The 20172-nt window shown below is 35.3% G+C and overlaps 2 protein-coding genes across 3 annotated transcripts; both read right to left on the reverse strand.

Moving 5' to 3' along the window:
* Positions 1-1253: 1253 nt before the first annotated feature.
* On the reverse strand, positions 1254-12548 carry LOC111493730 (protein GDAP2 homolog). 2 transcript variants are annotated; one of them, XM_023143554.1, is made up of 15 exons: positions 12407-12548; positions 11714-12121; positions 8066-8143; positions 7776-7831; positions 7536-7655; positions 7361-7431; positions 6681-6774; positions 6358-6561; positions 5060-5311; positions 4316-4424; positions 2596-2663; positions 2093-2162; positions 1935-2009; positions 1766-1857; positions 1254-1574 (listed from the first exon to the last, which is right to left on the reverse strand). In XM_023143554.1, the coding sequence occupies exons 2-15, from the start codon at positions 12029-12031 to the stop codon at positions 1499-1501; spliced, it is 1683 nt and encodes a 560-aa protein (XP_022999322.1). In that variant the 5' UTR covers positions 12032-12121; positions 12407-12548; the 3' UTR covers positions 1254-1498. The 2 variants fall into 2 exon arrangements, with proteins under 2 accessions (XP_022999322.1, XP_022999324.1); XM_023143556.1 differs by having other exon boundaries at positions 11714-12109; positions 12407-12508.
* Positions 12549-17145: 4597 nt separating this feature from the next.
* LOC111493888 lies at positions 17146-18420 on the reverse strand. The gene is made up of 4 exons (XM_023143792.1): positions 18128-18420; positions 17826-17915; positions 17646-17742; positions 17146-17532 (listed from the first exon to the last, which is right to left on the reverse strand). The coding sequence occupies exons 1-4, from the start codon at positions 18363-18365 to the stop codon at positions 17394-17396; spliced, it is 564 nt and encodes a 187-aa protein (XP_022999560.1). The 5' UTR covers positions 18366-18420; the 3' UTR covers positions 17146-17393.
* Positions 18421-20172: the final 1752 nt, after the last annotated feature.

A 20172-nucleotide genomic window follows, 5' to 3' on the forward strand; every position in this document is an offset into this window, starting at 1 on the left:
TTTGTTTGTAAAGCATGGACTTCGCCCACGACTTTGACCTCTCAACAAAACTGATGACTTTGTCTTTCTCAGACAATCCGACATAAGTCTAGAAAACTATTTAATGTAGTCTCGAATATTCCTAGTATGTCTAAACTCTCTTAACTTCCTTCTTATTATTATCTCAAAATTCTTTGAGAAGAACCCGAGCATAGCATATAATAATTTCACAGGACATAGCATGATCATATTAACATGGAAAACATGAATCAACAAGTAGGAAGTAGATGAATTACAACAATTCGTTGGAATATCATATAATAAATTATAATACGTGTATAGTCCGCAGGTTACGTGTTACCAATGCATCAGTCAATTCATTCAACCTAGTCCATATAAACATTCCAATCGTAAGCTTAGTTATAATTTTAAGGTCAACTTGGTTGTTTCTAGATTCAATTTCACGTGATCCAATTTCACCTATCATCTTTCAATCATTCAAAAAAAACGTTAAAATTTGAATACTAAACCAAAATTACTCACTAAAATACTTCAAAACATAAATGTTGACCTAGGAGCCTTAATTAGGGTTTATTATCACACCTTGAAGTCATAGTAATGCTTATTATCACACTTTCAAAACATAAAATAATTCCTATATCGAGCATCTTGGAGTCATAGTAATGCTTATTATCACACATTCCATCGAAAAAAAATATGATATCAATCATCTTGAAGTCATAGTTATGCTTATTATCACACCTTCCATCGTACAAAAATATTATATCAATCATCTTGAAGTCATAGTTATGCTTATTATCACACCTTCCATCGTACAAAAATATGATATCGATCATCTTGAAGTCATAGTAATGCTTATTATCATACCTTCCATCGTACAAAAATATGATATCGATCACCTTAAAGTCATAGTAATGCTTATTATCACACCTTCCATCGTATAAAAATATGATATCGATCATCTTGAAGTCATAGTAATGCTTATCACACCTTCCATCGTACAAAAATATGATATCGATCATCTTGAAGTCATAGTAATGCTTATTATCACACCTTCCATCGTACAAAAATATGATGTTCTCAAGAGACCTCTACTAAGAATAATTTGAAAATATTAATATCAGTAAATGTAAACAAAAGGATTAATTTGAAAATTGAAATAAAAACATCGAAATTCTTCACATGATCGATATAGGAATTATTCAAATTTTATCTGGCAGAACAGTGGAAATGAATATTAACAGAGCACCTTAAGCAAATTTCAACAAACCACTTTTTTCATTTTATCATTAAAATCTCATCCGACATAACATACAAAAGGAATAACGTTATTCACCTTCACAAGACAAAAGAACCAATACTTGAGAGGAAAAAAATTAAAGAAAATGGGAGACCATTTCTACAAACATAATCAACACCTACCCGCCTAAGAACACTAAAGGAAGATAAGCAGTATAAAAACCATAGCCCATGCTGTGATTTACACATTTATTTGATGTTAAGGTCGATGGTATACGTATTTTGTTCGAGGATCCACAATCAGGCCCTTCCCTCCGTTTACTTCTAAGTCGTGCCTGCATTTACAACACGTTGAGGCGTCTAATTTCTCTTAATTGTAATAACTCAAGGCATAATAAAGGGACCCATAAGCTATGCTCTAAACTTGAAGACGTGCATAAGTTTCCCAAGGTATCAAACCTTTGATTAATAGAACGAAATAAATCATTGTTGAAAAAGAGTTTAAAGTAAGTAAATATTCACTCACTGGAATACAAAGTCAGGGATGGTCAACTGCTCACGAGGGACGTATTTGAACAGCTGCACTAGTCGATCGATGTACACAACTTTGTTCCATACCTGGATATCAGTTACTCAAAACTTAAATCTCATTCATTGCTATAAACATCAGAGATTATAACAAACTTGAAACCTACCACATTATCAACGAGCAATTGCATGGCAAATACTGCAGCTTTCAATCCAAAGGTTGGGTGAAGAACATATATTGCCTATAAAATCATACAGGTTGGTGAGAAAGTGGAAGGCGGATTTTTAGTCTGCACGATATACTAGAATAAGTTGGAGTTCATACATGGAGGTTGCGCTGGTGTTTTCGGCCAAGAATCTGCTGCAATCGCTTCATCCATCCCATGTCTGGCCGACTAACAGCATATAATCCATAAGCATAGTCAGATAAGTTGTATGTTTCTAGACATGCTCTTAAACACATTCATACATCTAGTTCTTTTCAAGAACCTTCTAGGAGCATTTTTAATGATAAATCGAGCTCCATTAAAAAAAACACTTACAGAGACAATAGCCAAATAAAAGGAGCTTTTTTTAAGGGAACATTTCTCACATCATGGCACATCCGATGAAATAGGTTATTGAAACAAAGAAATGTGTTTGATAAGCATTTCCTAAATATTTATGTAACTAATGCCCAACAGGAGATAACTTCAAGTAGATATAACTGATCCAAAAACTTCTCAATGTCTAGGCTTATCATTGGGACAAAAATGTTTTTAATCCCTCAAATCCTTGTTCGCTTAAGAAAAATAGAAGATAACTTCAAGCAGATATAACTGCACTTACGGCTGCAAAGATGCTGCTGAGTGGAAGTACACTATTGTATAGGGCTTCTGTATTAATGGCTCAAATTCCTGGAATTTAATATCAAGTCAGTCCATAAACTGAATAATGTCATAGCACATTATAACAAAGAACGGATGTTCCAGAAAATAGCAGCAAGATTAGTGGTTAACCAGAAACTACAAGTACTACTTGCGTCAGGAGGTGGCTCACTTTGGACCATGAACTATGTCATGGCCTAGGGGTGGTGGAGAACCAACATCATGTCTCTCCCCTGAAGTACATTCTAAGGCATTTCTCTTATGTCACCAACATAAAGTGCACGTTTGATCTCCCTTCACCCTGAAACCTGACATGCTTGCATCTTTCCCTCAAATGCATCAAACTCCAAAGTCACACAACCCCAGATTTTGGGACTATGGCCCAAGGCCCTATCAAGGCTTATCACTAACCGCACTGACTTATCATTTCTAATCTTGCATGTGTTTGAGTTTAGTTTTCTCGAGTACTACTTCTACGTTGGTTAGGTGATATCCTCCTTGGTCGCATCATGGTACTTCTCTCCCAACTCATACTTAGTTGTCACATACATGTCGTCTCATGCTTGCTCACTTGGTAGGAATCTCAACCCATAGTCTTTTAGTAGGGTTGAGATACTCTCCCCACTTAAACTAGTCATTGACAATTTTCCCCGACTTAGGATTGTAATACCAAGCATACAATTTAGAGTGTCCACACGTGTGCATGAATATATGAACCTATGTATATGAAATTTTGGGCATGGAAATCATTTATGAAACACATGGGGACTTCCACATCACGAGTGGAGGTGCACAAAGGAGTCGTATGCAGCACATAGTGAGCACAACTACCCGAGGAAATAAAGAAACTACTATTGCAAAAAATATATATAATAAAAACTGATCTTTTTAATCTTGCATACAGATTTCAATCAAAGAACTATAACTTGGGGAGGAGGGTGGCTACATCCAAAGAAAATAAAATGATTGATTGATTAATTATACAGAATGTGAATAAACAGAAAAATAAGTTTCAAAAGGAAAGGAAAGACACAAGCCTAGTCATAGAGGATGCTGGAAATGACATTTGAAACAGAAGTTTGTATCTGGTAGACTTGTTATTTATTTGGCAAGACATTTAACTTCGTTGTAGCATCTTTATAGGAGAACTTCATATCCTTAGAGAAGTAAAGTAAATGTTTAAAATAACCAGACTTAGCGGCCGACTACTGTCATTAGCCACTGCTTAAAATCTGTTATGCAATTGAAACTGGAGGCATAACACCATTCAAGCCTCAAACCATAACAGAGGCTTACACCCTTCAAGCCTCAATGGCTTAAGCAGAGAGGCTGTGGCATGGGCGTATCTCTTGTGCTTCAAACGATTTTAAAAACACCAGTACAACACTACCGATAATTTAACAAAGCATGATTGAGAACAATTCATACGTACATCCTCATAATGTATGAAGCTTTGGAACAGTCTAAAATATAGAAACTGAACAGGATTTGTTCCATAGGTTGTATAACTGTGTCCTTGAGTTCCAAGAAGTTCATTATTATAATCTTATCAGGTCCATATCAATGTCTGAAAAATGGTTGATTCATTTTGTTCTGTGTCAATATCTATATTCATGCTTCTTAGGATTCAAAGATCTAATATGACAAACAAATGCATAGTATTCAAGATTAAATTAAATTACCTTTACAACATAGAGCACAAATCGCTCAAGATCAAGACAACGCAGTAGAAAATGTGCTCCCACAACAACCATAACAGGGTGACCATCGCTATCAACTCCACCACGGTAACTGCAATAGGTTATAAATAAAGGCATCTCAAGCTAGTGATATTTTCAGAAATGCAAAGTATCTCACTCCTTATTTTCACAAGCCTCTGATCAATTAACATGCCATAAAGAAACATAAACTAGAACTCAGTATGGTAAAAGGAAACAACACATTCCTCAATAGACACTTCTATTAACCACTGGCACATATAAATTCTAATGGCTCACGAAAACCAACTTCCTTAAAATGTCTTCTCTCTACAAAGCAACTCTAACAAAACCTCTCAATGGCTCGCATATAAACTCTATTAACAACTGGCACATATAACCTCTAATGGCTCACAAAAACCAACTTCCTTTAAATGCCCTCTCTGTACAAGGCAACTCTGACAAAACCTCTCAAAAAAAAAAAGCAAAGAGAAGTAAATAAGTAAATATTAATAAGCCTGAAGATCCAGAACTCCAAGAGCAACTATCCTTGGATAAATGATTCGAACCAATGAAGCATAAAAATATTATCTAGTATCCAAAATTCAATGACTTTGTCCATATTTACGTCCACCTCACCTTTTGATTGGGTGGGTGGAGAATAGCAAACCCCTATATATATAAGGTATGAAAAAAAAAAAAAAAAAAAACAAGAAATTTGATACTCACACTATTTTCATCTCCGCAATTTCAGAGAGATTAAGAGAATTTGCTTTAGCAAGGTATCTCGAATGAAGCGAGTATTCTTCAGCAGCAGATAAAGGAGGTCCACCAAGGTCACCAAATCCAAGCATTCTACCATAACTCCATCCAGTCTGCGCCTGGGCTGTTTTTTCCCATTGTTCCTTGCGTCTTTGGTCTGGATCTTTGATTAAAGCCATGAAAGCAGGATCCAGGTATGCATCTAAATATGATGAGGTCCTAAAATTACCAACGACGATTAGTCAAGTTAAAATACCTTGGGAATGGAAATAGATGAAGAAAACGGCTCCGTGCAGATGAGCAATAAGCAGTCCTCTTTCTTTTTTCCTTTCTTATTAAGAAACTAAACTATTTACTAAAAAGAGACAGCATATGAAAGCAAATGTGGAAATGAAGAAAAACTGCATTAAAATAGAGCAAATTCCAGATTATAAGTTTTACTTTTTCTGGGAAATAACACAGTAATGCCAGTGGTATCCATCCCCGCACATTAACTTTTCTCCAATAATACTACAGTTCTTAGTATGAAAAGAAAACACAAAGGTAAAATAGCATTTCTCTTGCTTTTTCTTTGGTGCAATCTTGCTTTCATTTCAAATGGCCTTCAACGCAGCACGTACTACAAAGAAAGGTATCTATGGTGTATAATGGAAAGAGGTTTTCCAGTAGGATTAGATAGGAAAATGGGATATTGAAGAATGAAATTTGAGGAAAGAAGGAACTAGAAATTTAAATTTTTTCTTTAATAATCTTAAGATACAAGCAGAAAAACGATTGGAATTAACAATTGAACGAATGTCAGGATGCCTTAAAACTTGAAACTTCATGTGGAGTTCGTATCTTTGAGCCTTAGTTAGTGGGTTGATGAGGTGAGGGGTTTAGCTAGGTGGTTGGCTCCTTCATGGTGTACTCTTTCTCTTTACCCAGAAATTTGTTACTGTTTTCTTACGTAATTTTGCTGGTTGTGGTCCATTTTTGTAATCCCCTTAGCTTATAGGGAGGATTGCTCATACCTTCGTGTATTTCCAGGTTATCAATATAGTTTTGCTTCTTTCAACTATATATAACTGGCTGGAAGTCTTGATAACAGGAAACAATGTCGATAAAACAGATCAATGTCATCAATTCATGGCAACTCTGATCAATGTCATCAAATTTGTGGCAACTCGTACTCAGACAACCATGCAATTCTCATGAACCTACTATTTGGAGATGAAATATTTTTTGAAAAAAATAATTTGTTATAGCTAAATCATTCCACTAACCTCCGTGTCAACCTTACATCACTGACAGGAGGATCATCGATAACTGGGGAAGGTTTCAGAACATTCTTTTTGGGCAAAGGTTTTATCCTGATTTTCCGTTCGTCTATAATGGTCTCACCATTCTCATCTCCAACATCTGCAGGAAGCTTTGACAATGCAACTTCTTCTTCATGTTTATCACGTGGAAAGTACAGTGGAAGCAACCTGCCTCGGAAACATATAAAATAAGATAGAATAAGTCCAACACGGATCGCTATATTTTATACAGAATGGAAAACATAACCTCCAGGAATGGCAGGCTCAGTTGCTTGAGAGTGAAGTACCTTTTGTATATTTCTGTATCAACTGATGATGTTGTACAAAATACAACCGCTTTAATTTTATCCTTCTGCTTCTCAAGAAAACGACGGACAGTTCCTGAACAAAAGAAGAAAAAAAAACTTAAATGGGGATAAGATGTAAATTTACTTGTTTTCTTTTTTTCTTTTTTTCTTTTTTTTCATAAGATGTGAAAATTAGACTTCCAACATACTCCATCAGATAATTGGAAAAACTACTTTGGTAAGCATATCAATAAGTTGATAAAGTAAACAGCTGTATGCCTAACGAATACTTAGATTTTTATTTTAGAACTATTTGAATCAGCACAGAAAAACTACTTTGGTAGCATAACAAACCAGAGATGAATTATAGAATGCAAATTGGTAACAATCACAAATGGGGAAGACTAGATGCAAATGACCCTACCATTAAAGAAAAATAAAAAAAGAAACTATTGAAATTTTAGAATCAGCATTTCACAATTTTGTTTTTCTTATACTAGAACTTGCGGGCATTCTGTGCAAGCTCTCAAGCCCAATTCCCTAGTAGGTTCAAATATACTAGGTAAATTGGCAGCTAATGGGGGTCCATAGTTTGTGAACGTAGTACTGCATGAAATTTGAAACCAGTAGTTAGAGAAAAATATAGACAACTTAGAGGAACACGTAGTTAAATATCTCACTTATTGCTACGTGTGCAGCAGGTTCACGGGGGTAGTTTTTTGCCTCTGCATATATACAACCCATAGCAATGCTGCATTAAATGCCATTTACATGTAAGCTAAAAATACCAAGAGATTCATTAGATGATCAAATAATATGGAGAAAAAACAATGTAGCATCAGCTACTTTCACAACCTCTGAAGCCCATTTTCAATGAGAAGTTCAAGGCAAGAACGGTAGCAATGACTCAGGGCATTCTCAGCAGCAGTATGGTATTTGACTGCATATTTTGGACCAACAGTATGTATGACCTTCCTGAAAAAAATGGTAGAGATCAAATTAAAGTGGGAGAAAAATTGCGATAGTGAGGATCAGTATTTATGGAAAAATGTACAGGTCTTTACTCTGAGATCCAAACATCAACTACATACTGACCTTGCTGGAAGGTCATAAGCATTAGTGACTTTTGCCATTCCTGTGCGACAACCACCCTTCAGGAAGTGAAAGTGTATCCAGTGAGTCAGGTTTTGACATTCTTATTGTCCAACGAAGTGCTATAAGAAAATTTTTCTAAGAATAGTAAAATCCATATTCCATTTTATCTCCAAACTATTCACAATTATTCCTTTTTTACATTAGATATATGCATATGTTATTGTGTCAGTTTTCAAGGGTAAAAGCAATAAATAAAAGCCCAACTGGAGATTAAATAATCACAGGCGTACAAGTGTTCCGCATTCTTCTGACAGGCCAGGTCCTGCAGCAGCATGCAAACCAGGGCTACTGTGCGCTTCATCCAAGTTCTGTATAATGATATAATGTACAATCAGAAGAGATTGAAGACATAGAAATTATTTATAATTTTATGTAAATAAACTTAACCGAAAAGGAATTTTCTGATTCAGATACAAATCAGATATTACAAATCCTTAATTATCTGTAACATAACTTTCTCCAAATAGGCTTTTATTCTAACAGGTTTTATGTTGAAAATGCAGTCGACCACCATCACGTCTACGATTGCATAGCACTTATAACCTCTTCATTTGCTTTTAATAGAAATGGTGGAGATACTGTCAAGTCCTAAACAATGAACACAGCATCTCTACATTCTTTAGAGCCAAGGCACAACAACTGTACATAAACTTTAAGGCTCCATCTGATAACTACATTTTTTTTTTTTTTTTTTTAACTTAAGCTTCCGATCACTACTTCTACCTATAGTTTTATTGCTTTATTACCTACATTTTAAACATGTTTTCAAAAATCATGCAAATTTGAAAACTAAAAATATAGTTTTGCAAAACTAGATTTTGTTTGTGAAATTTTGTTAAGAATTCAAATGTGTTTTTAAGAAAGGTGGAAAACTTACAAAAAATAAAATAAAATAATTAGTGTGGAAACAAGCATAATTTCCAAAAACAAAAAACAAGAAACAAAATGGTTATCTAACGGGACCTAAATTTTTCCAAGACATATCAATCAAATACTTAATGATTAATTTCCTCAATACAATAAAGATAGCAACCAAATAGCATAATACAGCTAGTTGGTCAGATTTCTATCCGCTCCATCACTTGTTTGTGACTGATCTCCTCATTCTCATTTTGTTTGTGTTCTTGCTTGATCAATATGTGGAACCATTTCAAAAGAAGGTTATGGTTTTTGGTTTGTAATTCTATCCACATTTATTTTGTTGAGTGGCTTGCCATTATACTCTAATTTTGTGCATCCAGATTACATTCATCACTATCTAAATGGTCACACATGACATGACCTATCCATCAATTAGTTACACAACTTGATTCTAAGGTGATGCTACTTTGGCCTTGCAGACAAAGGATTCAATCGAGAGTCAGGTTATTGTTTTGAATAATCATGATGAGTTTGTGGGGGAGTTACTTGAATATTTAAAGTTTATATACTCTTTGTATAAAAGTTAAGCCTCCTTCAGAAACTAAAAAATATTTGAAGTTTATATACTCTTTGTATGAATATTGAAAAGTTTATAAGGAGCTTACTGGTGGGAAAGAGTTGATGAAGGTAAAGGGCCCACCTTGTAAGCTGAGAGGTCATTGGAAAGCAGGTAAACCTAGGAGATCTAGAGCTTGGAAATTTAAGGATTTGAAACAAAGCCCTTTTGATATTGGTGTTTCCCCCTTGAGTCAAATTCCCAGTGCTGGAGGATTATGGCGAGGAAGTATGGGTCCCACCCCTTTGAGTGGTTGTTGGGTGAGTTTAAAGACACTTTCAGAAACTTGTGAAAGGATATTTCCCTTGGGCTCCCTTCTCTAATCTGGTCTCTTGTGTTGTTGGGGAAGGTAAGGAAACGTACTCCTAGGAGGATAAATGGGTGGGGGAACCCTCTGCATTTTGTTTCCTCATCTTTATCATTTGACTCTTTGAAAAAATTCTTTTGTGGTTGATGTCTTAGTTCGGTACAGGAGCTCTTTTTCTTTGTCGTTCAGTTTTTGTCATTCTTTGTCAAGGAGCTGTTAGATATCACAAACCCTTGATAGGAGAATTCAATTTTAGAACTATGAGAGAGGATGTTTGTATTTGGAGTCATAACCCTTCTACTAGTGCCTTCTCTTATAATTCCTTTTTTCGTTGTTTGTTGGAACCTTCTTCAATTAGGGACTCCATATTTTTGGCTCTTTGGAAGATTAAGATCTCAAGGAAGATTAAGTTCTTTGTCCGGCATGTTTTGCACAGTTGGGTTAACACTCTAGATCAATTCTCAAGAAAGGGGGCTTCATTGGTTGGCCCATTTTGTTGTATCCTTTGTCGAACTTTGGAGTTGTCATTATGCGTGTTTTGTGTGAGTCCCTTTCAGTCATAGAGATTTGTAGGGATTATCGAGGAGTTGCTCCTCCATCTGCCTTTCTCGGACAAGGGTTGTTTCTTGTGGTTTGCTGGGGTGTGTGCACTATTGTGGGATTTGTGAGAAGAGAGGAACAACAGAGTTTTTAGAGGGATGGAAAGCAATCCTAGAGAGGTTTGGTCCCTTATTCATTTCTATGTTTCCCTTCAGGCTTCAGTAACAAAGTCTTTTTTTTTGTAATTATATGTTAGGTTTTACTTTACAGAATTGGAGACCTTTTCTTTGATGGTTTCCTTTTTTTTTTGGTCTTGTTTTTTTATGCTCATGTATTCTTCAATTTTTTCCTCAAGGAAAGGTTGTTTATTTATCAAAAAAAAATACAAAATAAAACCTCTAAGACCTCCTTTTCATCTTCCTCAATATCAATTCCTATTTGTCCACCAATAATTCAATTACACTTAAAGACAACAATTCCCAATTATATGTCTTGTACCAAAAGATCCTTCATCATTAGATCCAGGAATAAGTAATGATCTTCCCTTGCTCATAAAAAAGGCAAACAACTATGTACTTATCCTACTTAACCACCATGGTTTGGCCTAGTCGTCAATAAGAGTTAGATAAATATTCAAGGACCTAAACGGAATGTGTTCAAGTAATGGTGATCACCTATGAAGATTTACAAGTTATTTTGGCAACAAAATGTAGTAGGGTCAAGGTGTGCACAAAGTAACTCAAACACTCAAATATATTCTACTTCTCTTTGATCTCATACCTCCATTTCTCATTTACTACATGTTTTTTTATTCTATCTTTCCTGCAACTATTCATTAAGTCAATTTTCTTGGTTGGTGCAAGCAACGTTAGAGAAGATGATTTTCTTAGATGATTGTAGTATTATATTTTTTGGAAGTTAGTATCCCTTGCAACAATCAAATGTCAACATTAATAGAGGATATCAAGTTCTCATCTTCTATCTCCTTTACAAAAAAAAACCCATGTCTTTTCAACTTCCTTAGACCGAACTTCCAATCTACCGCTAACTTATCACGTTGCTTAAACTCAGGCATTTAGCTTTTGGCTCCATGTAACCACATCATGGATATTCAGTCAAGAACTTCTTTAAGGTATGGGAACCACCAACTAGTTACATCTTGCCAATGGACATAATTGCTCAAGGCAATGTGATCTCTAGAAGGGAGTTAGCAACACTTCGTAGCGGGTAAACTAGACACTGGTTTCCGAGTCGATTAGACATGCCAAAAACTAATAATCCACGAAATTTCAATTTCAGCTAATTTTCAAATGAAATCACATTAAAGCTGAACGACATAAATTCACATTGCTATGAGGGATAATTACCATGCATTGATGTAGCCTGAAACCAAAGAATTGAAATTCTTACTTTCAATAGGTTTTTCTCCTCATTTCTTTGTTTTTTTTTTCTTCTTCTATGTAATGTCCAAACTCTGGGCAGAGATTATCCTTACGAACTCCTTTGGAACTATTAATAAGTTCTCGGGAGGAGAGGAAGAAGATTAACACTCACCTCGTTCGTAGAATTGACGACGGCATCTACCTCGAGATTCCATGGATTTCCCCTCCAGAGATATATTTTGGAATTAATTTCATGATCGACGGGAAATCTGGAAACCACTCCATTAGTCCCGCCCTCGGCGTCATCAGATGGAGACGTGAGAGGATCAGGAAAGTAGGAATTAGAGAAGGAAGGATCTTCGTTGACAAACTCCAATGAAGACCTATGTTCTGCATCACTCCATCGTGGAATTTGATCCAAATTTACAACATAATCCACGATATCTGTTGTTGTAGTTGTGGCCGCAGATGTAGCCACTGTTCTGTACATTTTAACAACGCCACCAAGCCCTTGCAAAGCTCAAAAATCGATGGCCAATGCAAATACCCACATTCATCAGAGAAATCCCTGAAACATCCCCTGTAAAATTTTCACACACAGAGAGAAAAAAAAAAAAAAAAAGGAAAAAGGCAAACAAAGTTGCATAAATAACGAAGAGTGAAATCAATTCAGAGAAGATCTCATAAAGTATTAACAAAACCAGTTTCAATTTGAAATCATTCCATAGCAACCCAAAAACGTACTGAATTTGATTTTGCAACCCTAACCAGACATTTTACATAGAAACAGGAAGCTATTAACGAAATGAAAATTGAAAATAATGGAAAGAATCACAAAAATTGATGATCGGAGAAGATGAAGAACCTGCAAATTGCTTTCGGGATTTCAGAGAGTGCTCCCTTTTTCCCCCCGGGCTTTGGTTCTTCGGATTAAAAAAAAAAACAGAAAAAGTCCAGCTAATTTTGATGAGTTGATGAAGAGAGAAAAATGTTTTTTTTTTTTTTTTTTTTTTGGTTATTTGTTTCTTTTTGTCTTTTTCGATGGGATGTCGTTCTTTGCATTTCAGTCCAATTGTTTTCTCCAAATTCGAAACGCACACTCAACTTTTCATATTAAAAATAATGGCCCTCCGAAGTTCTATTTTTAGAAAATCGGGATAGGGGTGGGAGGTATGGTATTTATTGAACCCTATTAACCACAAAATTTAAACCGCCACGATTCAATTTATAAGAATTGGGTTGGGTTGAGTTAGTATTTCACGTTGAGTTGAATTAATTTTCTAAAATAAAAAATATTTAGTTCAGATTTCGAGTTTATTAAACAAAATTTCAGACTCCACAATGAAAAGACTTCATACATACCAATGAAGAGTGTATTTTTTTTCAACGTTTGAGAATTCTATAATACCAAGTTAGATGAATACGACTCTCCACAATGATATGATATTATCTACTTTGAACATAAACTCTCATGATTTTGCTTTGGGCTTCCCCAAGATGCCTCATTCTAATGAAGAGGGTATTCTTTGATTATAAACTCAAGTTATTTATTTTTTTAATATAAACTCGTCACGGAAGCAACGACAACCATTCAACACGGCCACAGTAAGTGATACCATACCCTTGGTGGTATACAATGTCAAAATTTAGTGGAACTTATTGCTAGTTTGAATTAGTCAAGTTATTCATTTTTATTAGGAGTTTGTTAGCTTTATTTTGCAAATAAATTAGTTGCATGATAAGTAGTTTTGTACAATACTGCTAGCTTACAATACATCATATTTCAATTTTCTCTCTATTGTCTTCTTTGAGTAATAATAATTTTAGATTTATTCACATTTTTTAGTGTTAGATATTGTGTCAGTAAGGGCTTGATATTATTATTCAACGAGATGAATGGAGAAAATGTTTCTACGGTATAGCTACAGAAAAGCTTGTTAGCAGTTATTATACTTATGCAAAGTTATGTATGGAAGCTTATCTACAGGGCAAGATTGGTGGGATTTAACTCAAGGTGTTGACACAGAAATTCCACCAGATACTCCACAGAATGTTGAATTACACTGAAAATGGAAGATCAAATGTGGAAAAGTTTTATTTACCTTATGAACTTTAATTAGCAAGGAATATGTTGTTCATGTTCGTGATTTAAAGTCACCAAAGCAAGTGTGGGAAACACTTCAAAAGTTGTTCGCTAAGAAAAATACAATTCGATTGCAATTTCTAGAGAATGAACTAGCTTTAGTAACTCAAGGTAATTTTTCTTTTGAAGAATATTTCTTGAAAGTGAAAAATCTGTGTTCCGAAATTTCAGAATTAGATGCTGAGGAGGTAGTGAGTGATGCTCGATTACGGCGTTATCTTATTTGTGGATTACGAAAAGACTTTATGCCATTTGTTTTCTCGATACAAGGGTGGGCAAATCAATCTACAATTATTGAATTGGAGAATTTGCTTTCTAGTCAGGAAGTTTTGATTAAGCAAATGACTAGCAGCAACAAATTTTCTCCAAAATCAGAAGATGTGTTGTATGTCAAAGATCAAATGAGACAGAATTTTCATTCAAAGTCTTTATCAAGCAATGGGAATCTATTCAGAAGTGTGGAGTCGTCAAAGAAGCCATTTAAAGCTTGTTACAAGTGTGGAAAACCTGATCATCTTAAACGAGCTTGTCAGATGAAAGTGGTGTGTGATTGTTGCGGAAAGCTAGGTCATATTAAGCCAAATTGCTGAGTCAAAATGCAGGAATCAGAAGAAAATGTTGTACATGAAAGTAAAAATTCTTTAGATCCATTTTTGGAACACTACTTAACTACTGAGATCCTTGACCAGCCAACAAACGTAACTTCAACTACATCAAGATGATGTCTCTGCAAATGTTCATGCCTTTATAGACTATAATGAAGAATGGATTGTCGATTCTGGTTGTTCTCATCATACAATTGGAAACAAAATTCTTCTATCAAATGTTTGTCCACATTGTCAAAAGAAGGTCATTGTGACGGCCGATAATTCAATGCATCTTGTGACGAAAGAAGGAGATTTGAATGATGGGAGTGTTTACTCAAGGACGTTTATCATGTTTCTGGTTTGAAGAAAAATCTTGCTTCTCTATCACAAATAACCAGAAGAAAAGAATTTTTGTATGTTTTATCAGCTAGTGATGAATATATCAAGAAAGTTAGTCATAATGCAAACTCAACGCTTTGACATCTCGTTTGGGTATGTGGGTTTTTTAGTTGTTGCAGAAAATATCCACAAAACAACTTGTTGATGGTGTCCCTGTTTTTAAAGATATTCAGCATGATGAGATTTGTCCAGGCTATCAATATGGCAAGTCTCATCGTCTTCCTTTCCTAAGCTCAAAGAGTAGAGCTTCAATAGTATTGGAATTGATTCATTCTGATCTTTTGGGACCAACGCGAACAACAAGTTATACCAGCCTTCATTACGTGATGGTGTTTGTGGATGATTTCTCTCATTTCAGTTGGGTATACTTCTTAAAACACAAAAGTGAAGCTTTTTCAAAGTTTATTTAGTTTAAGCATGTTGTAGAAAAAGAATTTGAATTGAAAATCAAGTGCTTTCCGCACTGAAAATGGAGGGAAATTTCTTTCAAATGATATGATGGAATACTGTAAGGAGCATGGCATTCTGCGTCAATTGACTTGTCCAAAAACCCCACAATAAAATGGGGTGGCTGAGTGCAAGTTAGCTATCTTACATCGGTTTGCTTGTCTTGACTGCATGCGAGGAGTCTTTCAAGAGAGTTATGGGCATCAGCTCTTCAAACAGCTTGTCATGTTTTAAATTGGCTGCCTCCATGACCAGGGATAAAATCATCACCATTCGAGCTGATATATCTTTGTAAACCCAATGTGAGTTATTTTCGTAATTTTGGGTTTATTTGTTATGTTCATGTACTTAAACATAATCGAACTAAACTTGACCCAAAGGCCAAGAAATGCATTTTTGTTGGCTATGATACTCATAGAAAGAGTTGGAGGTGTATGGATTTGGAAACCAAGAAGGTTATTGTATCTCGTGATATGGTGTTTAATGAAATTTCAAGTAACAAACACGATGTCAGATGGCAGCAAAAGTATAACTACTGTTGCACTATTTCCTAATGATTCTACATTAGGGAGATTTTTCAATTGCGACAACCATTTAAGCCGAGGAGAATACAGAAGCCACTACAAATATTGAAGTTGACACAAAAAAATCCTCAAAAACAAAAACAGTTACCAGATCATTTCTCTGATTTTATAGTTGACATTAATTCATTTTCTGTTTTGTCTTGTTTTTATATGAGAGATACAAGTGAAAATGAGCCGAAGTTGTATGCCGATTTAATTACTTGTAAGTGGGTTTACAAGTTGAAGAAAAAAGTTGATGGTCGAACTGATAGACACAAAGCTCTTCTTGTTGCTCGTGGGTCCTCTCAGCAATATGGTCGAGCCTATGATGAGACTTCTAGTCTGGTCACAAGAATGGTAACATTACGGACAATCATCTCTTTAGCTTCTAGTAAAGGTTGGAAATTATGGCGGCTTGATGTGAAAAATGTTTCCTATACTGAGAGTTGGATCGTGATATTTTTATGGAGCAGCCGCAAGGATTTACCTCTAAGGAATATCCTGATTATGTGTGCATACTTAAGAAGGCATTGTACGGACTCAAGCAAGCTCCTCGTGCTTGGTTTGGTAAGATTGCTCAATATCTTAATTTTTGTGGTTTTAAGTCTTCATGTGCTGATCCGAGCTTATTTGTTAAGAAAACAACAATTGTATGCACCCTGCTCTTGCTTTATGTTGATGATATGATTATTACTGGTGATGATATTCGTTTTGAAATGAAAAGATTAGGTGGACCTGATTGTTTTTTGAGTTTGGTTTGTATAGTTGCGAAGCATAATATGTATCAACTTACATGCCTACTAAAAAATGCAAGAAATGATGACTACTCTCAATCAACTAATTCAAATTAATTGTGATGATGAAAATGCAACCAAACTTGCTAGAAATCTAGTGTTTCATGCTCGTTCGAAATATATTAAAACTCATTATCATTTTGTTCGAAAGAAAGTGTTATCGCAGGATGTTGAATTGTAGAAAATACATACTAACGAGCAAATTGGAGACATGGTTACTAAGGCACTTATGTAAGTGAAAAACTAAGACTATCAAGAGTTATTGAGAAATAAACTTGCAAGTTGTCCGAGTTTGCAACTTATTAAGTAAGTTATTCATTTTTAATTAGTAGGCTCTATTTCTGACAAGCAGTTGCAACTCAAGACATCTATAATAGCCCTTCCGACAACTTTTTAACCAATAGATAGCTAGCGATCCCTTTATCCCCACGAGTTATGTCTATGGAACATAACTATGTCTATGGTACATAACTATGCCTAGGGAACAACTCTCACTTACTCGATTCTTTTTTGTAAAGAATTTAAATTTTGAGAAGTTTGTTTAAACTCGAAAAATGACATTTTTGCTGTACTATTTATCTTCCAAACCCTTTTCAAAAGTCTTGTTCTTACGAAAAACTTCCTTTTTTTAATTTAAATGGAGTGATTAGGAGAATTAAATACAGTTCAAGTACTTATAAATTACTATTTATAACCCAAGTGATGTAATACAAAAGTTTATAGAAAAGCATTAGATTGGAGCTTACTCAAATATTGAAGTGACAGAATTTATACTCAAAAGAGCTTACTCATTTTGCTTCAATTGCTTCACTCTGCTAATCCTTCCTTCTGATGAAGAATATGAAACAGCAAGATTAAATGGCTTGCTCTGAATGACAAAACCTTCAATAGATCACCATGGCAGAGACGTTGTTTTCTGCTAATCCACTCCTGCCTTCTGCTTCAACATTGCGATGAAATTGTCTCTCTCCTCCGGCGACATGCCTTCTGCCGAACAATCTCCAACTCCCCATTCCGCACCACGGATGCAATATTTGTCAACAATTTTCTGACGGTTCCTGATGTTTTGCACAACAATGGAGCAACAGCAATTTCCATCAGTTCAATGCATTAGTTCATTAACCAAATTTGTGATCAAACCTGAAAAAAAACAAGCGAAATCTTGTTTTACTTTTCCTTGTTCATCTTCGATCTCTCCAGAAGTTCCTTCAGCACGGGAGATGATTTGAATCTGGCATCAGCTTCCGCGTATTTCTTCTGGTTCTCTTCTGCACACCAGTTTCAAAAGTTAAGTTTATTGAACGATTGAAGCGTTTTTGTCCTCTTCAGATGAATTTGAATGTAATCGAACCATTAAAGCGATTGAGAAAGTCGATTTGAGGCAATTGCGGACCAGGAACCGATTCAATTCCCGAGAATCCTGATAGAAATCCAGCATTCGCTGCATATAATCGGATAATTAATCAGCTTCGGATGCTAAATAGCACGAATCAATTCTTCTATCTTAAAAATTACCGAATATCAAGAATTACCAAAACGCAAAAATTCATTTCCGTACGGATTTGTGGATAAGACGAGGTAAACAACTACTTTTCCAAAAATGAAAACCTCTCGATAAATCAACTCGTGAAGAACACAGTAATGAAATTAAACCTGGAGTCGGCCACATGAGAAGGGAAATCGAGGCGGCGAACGCGATGGATTTCTGAAGAACTGGCGAGCACGTTGAAGAAGACGACAAAGACGGAGAAGCGAGAGGAATTACAGGTTTCTCCATGGAAGTGAATCGGACATTGTTGTGAAGGTTAGAAGAAATTTCAGAGGGCGGGAAGGTTGCGGATGGAATTCGAGCAAATGGTTGGGGAAGAAAGGGAAGGGATGAGGAACCCATTGTCGCTGTGTTCTTCCCTCCACCAAACGGCCAAGTTGAAAATCAATAAAATAAATTATTTTGATAATTGTAAACCATGGTAGAGTTTCTAGGTCCAACTAACTCGACTTGGATTGACCCTACTAGAAAGGAAGGCTGTAATTTATGAGAAGATGGGATGCATGAGGGTCCCATGCATGCATGTACTTGTGTCATGTGCATCATGATACTTTTTTGTTATGTTATGTTAGTACATACGCGCGCCTACCATATTCATGTTTCCCATGATATCATGGGTTCTTTTTCTTTTCCGTGGCGTCCGACGATGTGTAATGCTTTAAGTCCAACCATGCCAAGTCTAGGGACGTGTACGTGTTACCCTTATATTTTTCAAGTAAGTAAAGGTAAAGCTCTCATGCACAAATGACGGTGACCACTAGAAAGGCCATGAAAGTCAATGTAGATCATGATAGGCAATAGTACTGAATTTAATTAGCCGTTAGGTGTTATTCCAATTTTATTTTATGTTAAAAAACTATGTTATTTTTATTTATGTTTTGGTTTTATTTTAAAAGTATTTATTATGGGATTTCGTGTTTAAAGCATGCATGCAGTGACGTCACTATTTGGGGTATGAAAATTAGGGGCATTATAAAAAAACACAACTGATGGAAACAAATTCTCGTTTGGAATAGCGACGCCCCAAACCATGGATAGCAATAAACGAACCCATCAAAGCGAACAACCTAGGGCATCACGTCATGATCTATAGCCATTTTTAAGAAAAGAAAATAAGAATTATTAGAATTTACCAAAATACTGTGAACAGAATTATAAACGAAAATACACGAAAATACAGAGGTGAGAAACACAAAGGAGTAAGACGGAAGGAGAAATAAAATCGAAGATCTAAAAAAAAATATATATTAAATTGTTGGTACCCGTGTATATAATAATATAACAAATAATATTTTGATGATATGATCTAAGCAACGTGATTTTTTGTTTATTTATGTTTTACACCCCAAACAATTTAGAAACAATGAAAACATGAAATTTGATTTTTAGTGTGACAATTAAGTTTATATTCAAAATAGGCAGAGCATCGACATAATGAGAACAAATTCAAACGACGAAAGCAAAGAAATTTGGAGGTAGATAGAGCGTTGGTTAAGGTCAACCAAGTAAGTAGCTTTACTATCGGCTCTGTTGGAAAACTTGTCTTATGTATGACGACACGTGCCCAATGGCCCTTGCACGTGTCATTTATGTTTTATGTTATATGATGACGTAATGATGTTGTATGATAACATGATGATGTTATATGAGTGATAATGTATATGATGATATGACGACATTATAGGATGATGTAATGATGTTGTATGATGATATGATGATGTTATATGATCATGTGACGACGTTATATGATTATATGATGATGTATATGATGACATGATGATGCATGATAACATGACGATGTAAGATGTATGATGATGAGATAACTTAATATGACGTTATTTCATACTAAGATGACGTACATTTATTAAATGTCATGATAGATTATGACACGATTTTTCTAAGACACAACCCTAGTTAATGCTAATGATGATGATCGTATGAAGGTTAATGCATGCATGTTGCTTAGAGTAATATGTGGACGGACATAGAGTTGTGTCATAAAGATGAAAACTATTGGGATCTCATATACATCGGGTTACTTCCCCATTTATGATGATGAGTAGGGACGCGTACTTTATGATAATGATGATGATCATGCCTCCCATGATACTCAAAGGTTTGCTGACCTCCATACATCATTACAGACAGA

The sequence above is a fragment of the Cucurbita maxima genome, unplaced genomic scaffold, assembly GCF_002738345.1.
Source record: "Cucurbita maxima cultivar Rimu unplaced genomic scaffold, Cmax_1.0 Cma_Scf00019, whole genome shotgun sequence".
In the NCBI taxonomy this organism is placed as follows: Eukaryota; Viridiplantae; Streptophyta; class Magnoliopsida; order Cucurbitales; family Cucurbitaceae; genus Cucurbita; species Cucurbita maxima.

What these genes read in the sequence shown, in the direction of transcription:
- LOC111493888 (XM_023143792.1), bottom strand. Translation starts at nt 18,365, where the DNA reads ATGGGTTCCTCATCCCTTCCCTTTCTTCCCCAACCATTTGCTCGAATT. An exon ending in TCTCATGTGGCCGACTCCAG is followed by an intron (nt 17,916 to 18,127) that starts GTTTAATTTCAT and finishes GATTATATGCAG; the next exon opens with CGAATGCTGGATTTCTATCA. An exon ending in TCGAAGATGAACAAGGAAAA is followed by an intron (nt 17,533 to 17,645) that starts GTAAAACAAGAT and finishes GCAAAACATCAG; the next exon opens with GAACCGTCAGAAAATTGTTG.
- LOC111493730 (XM_023143554.1), bottom strand. Translation starts at nt 12,031, where the DNA reads ATGTACAGAACAGTGGCTACATCTGCGGCCACAACTACAACAACAGAT. An exon ending in TCGTCAATTCTACGAACGAG is followed by an intron (nt 8,144 to 11,713) that starts GTGAGTGTTAAT and finishes ATCATTATACAG; the next exon opens with AACTTGGATGAAGCGCACAG. An exon ending in ATTGAAAATGGGCTTCAGAG is followed by an intron (nt 7,432 to 7,535) that starts GTTGTGAAAGTA and finishes CATTTAATGCAG; the next exon opens with CATTGCTATGGGTTGTATAT.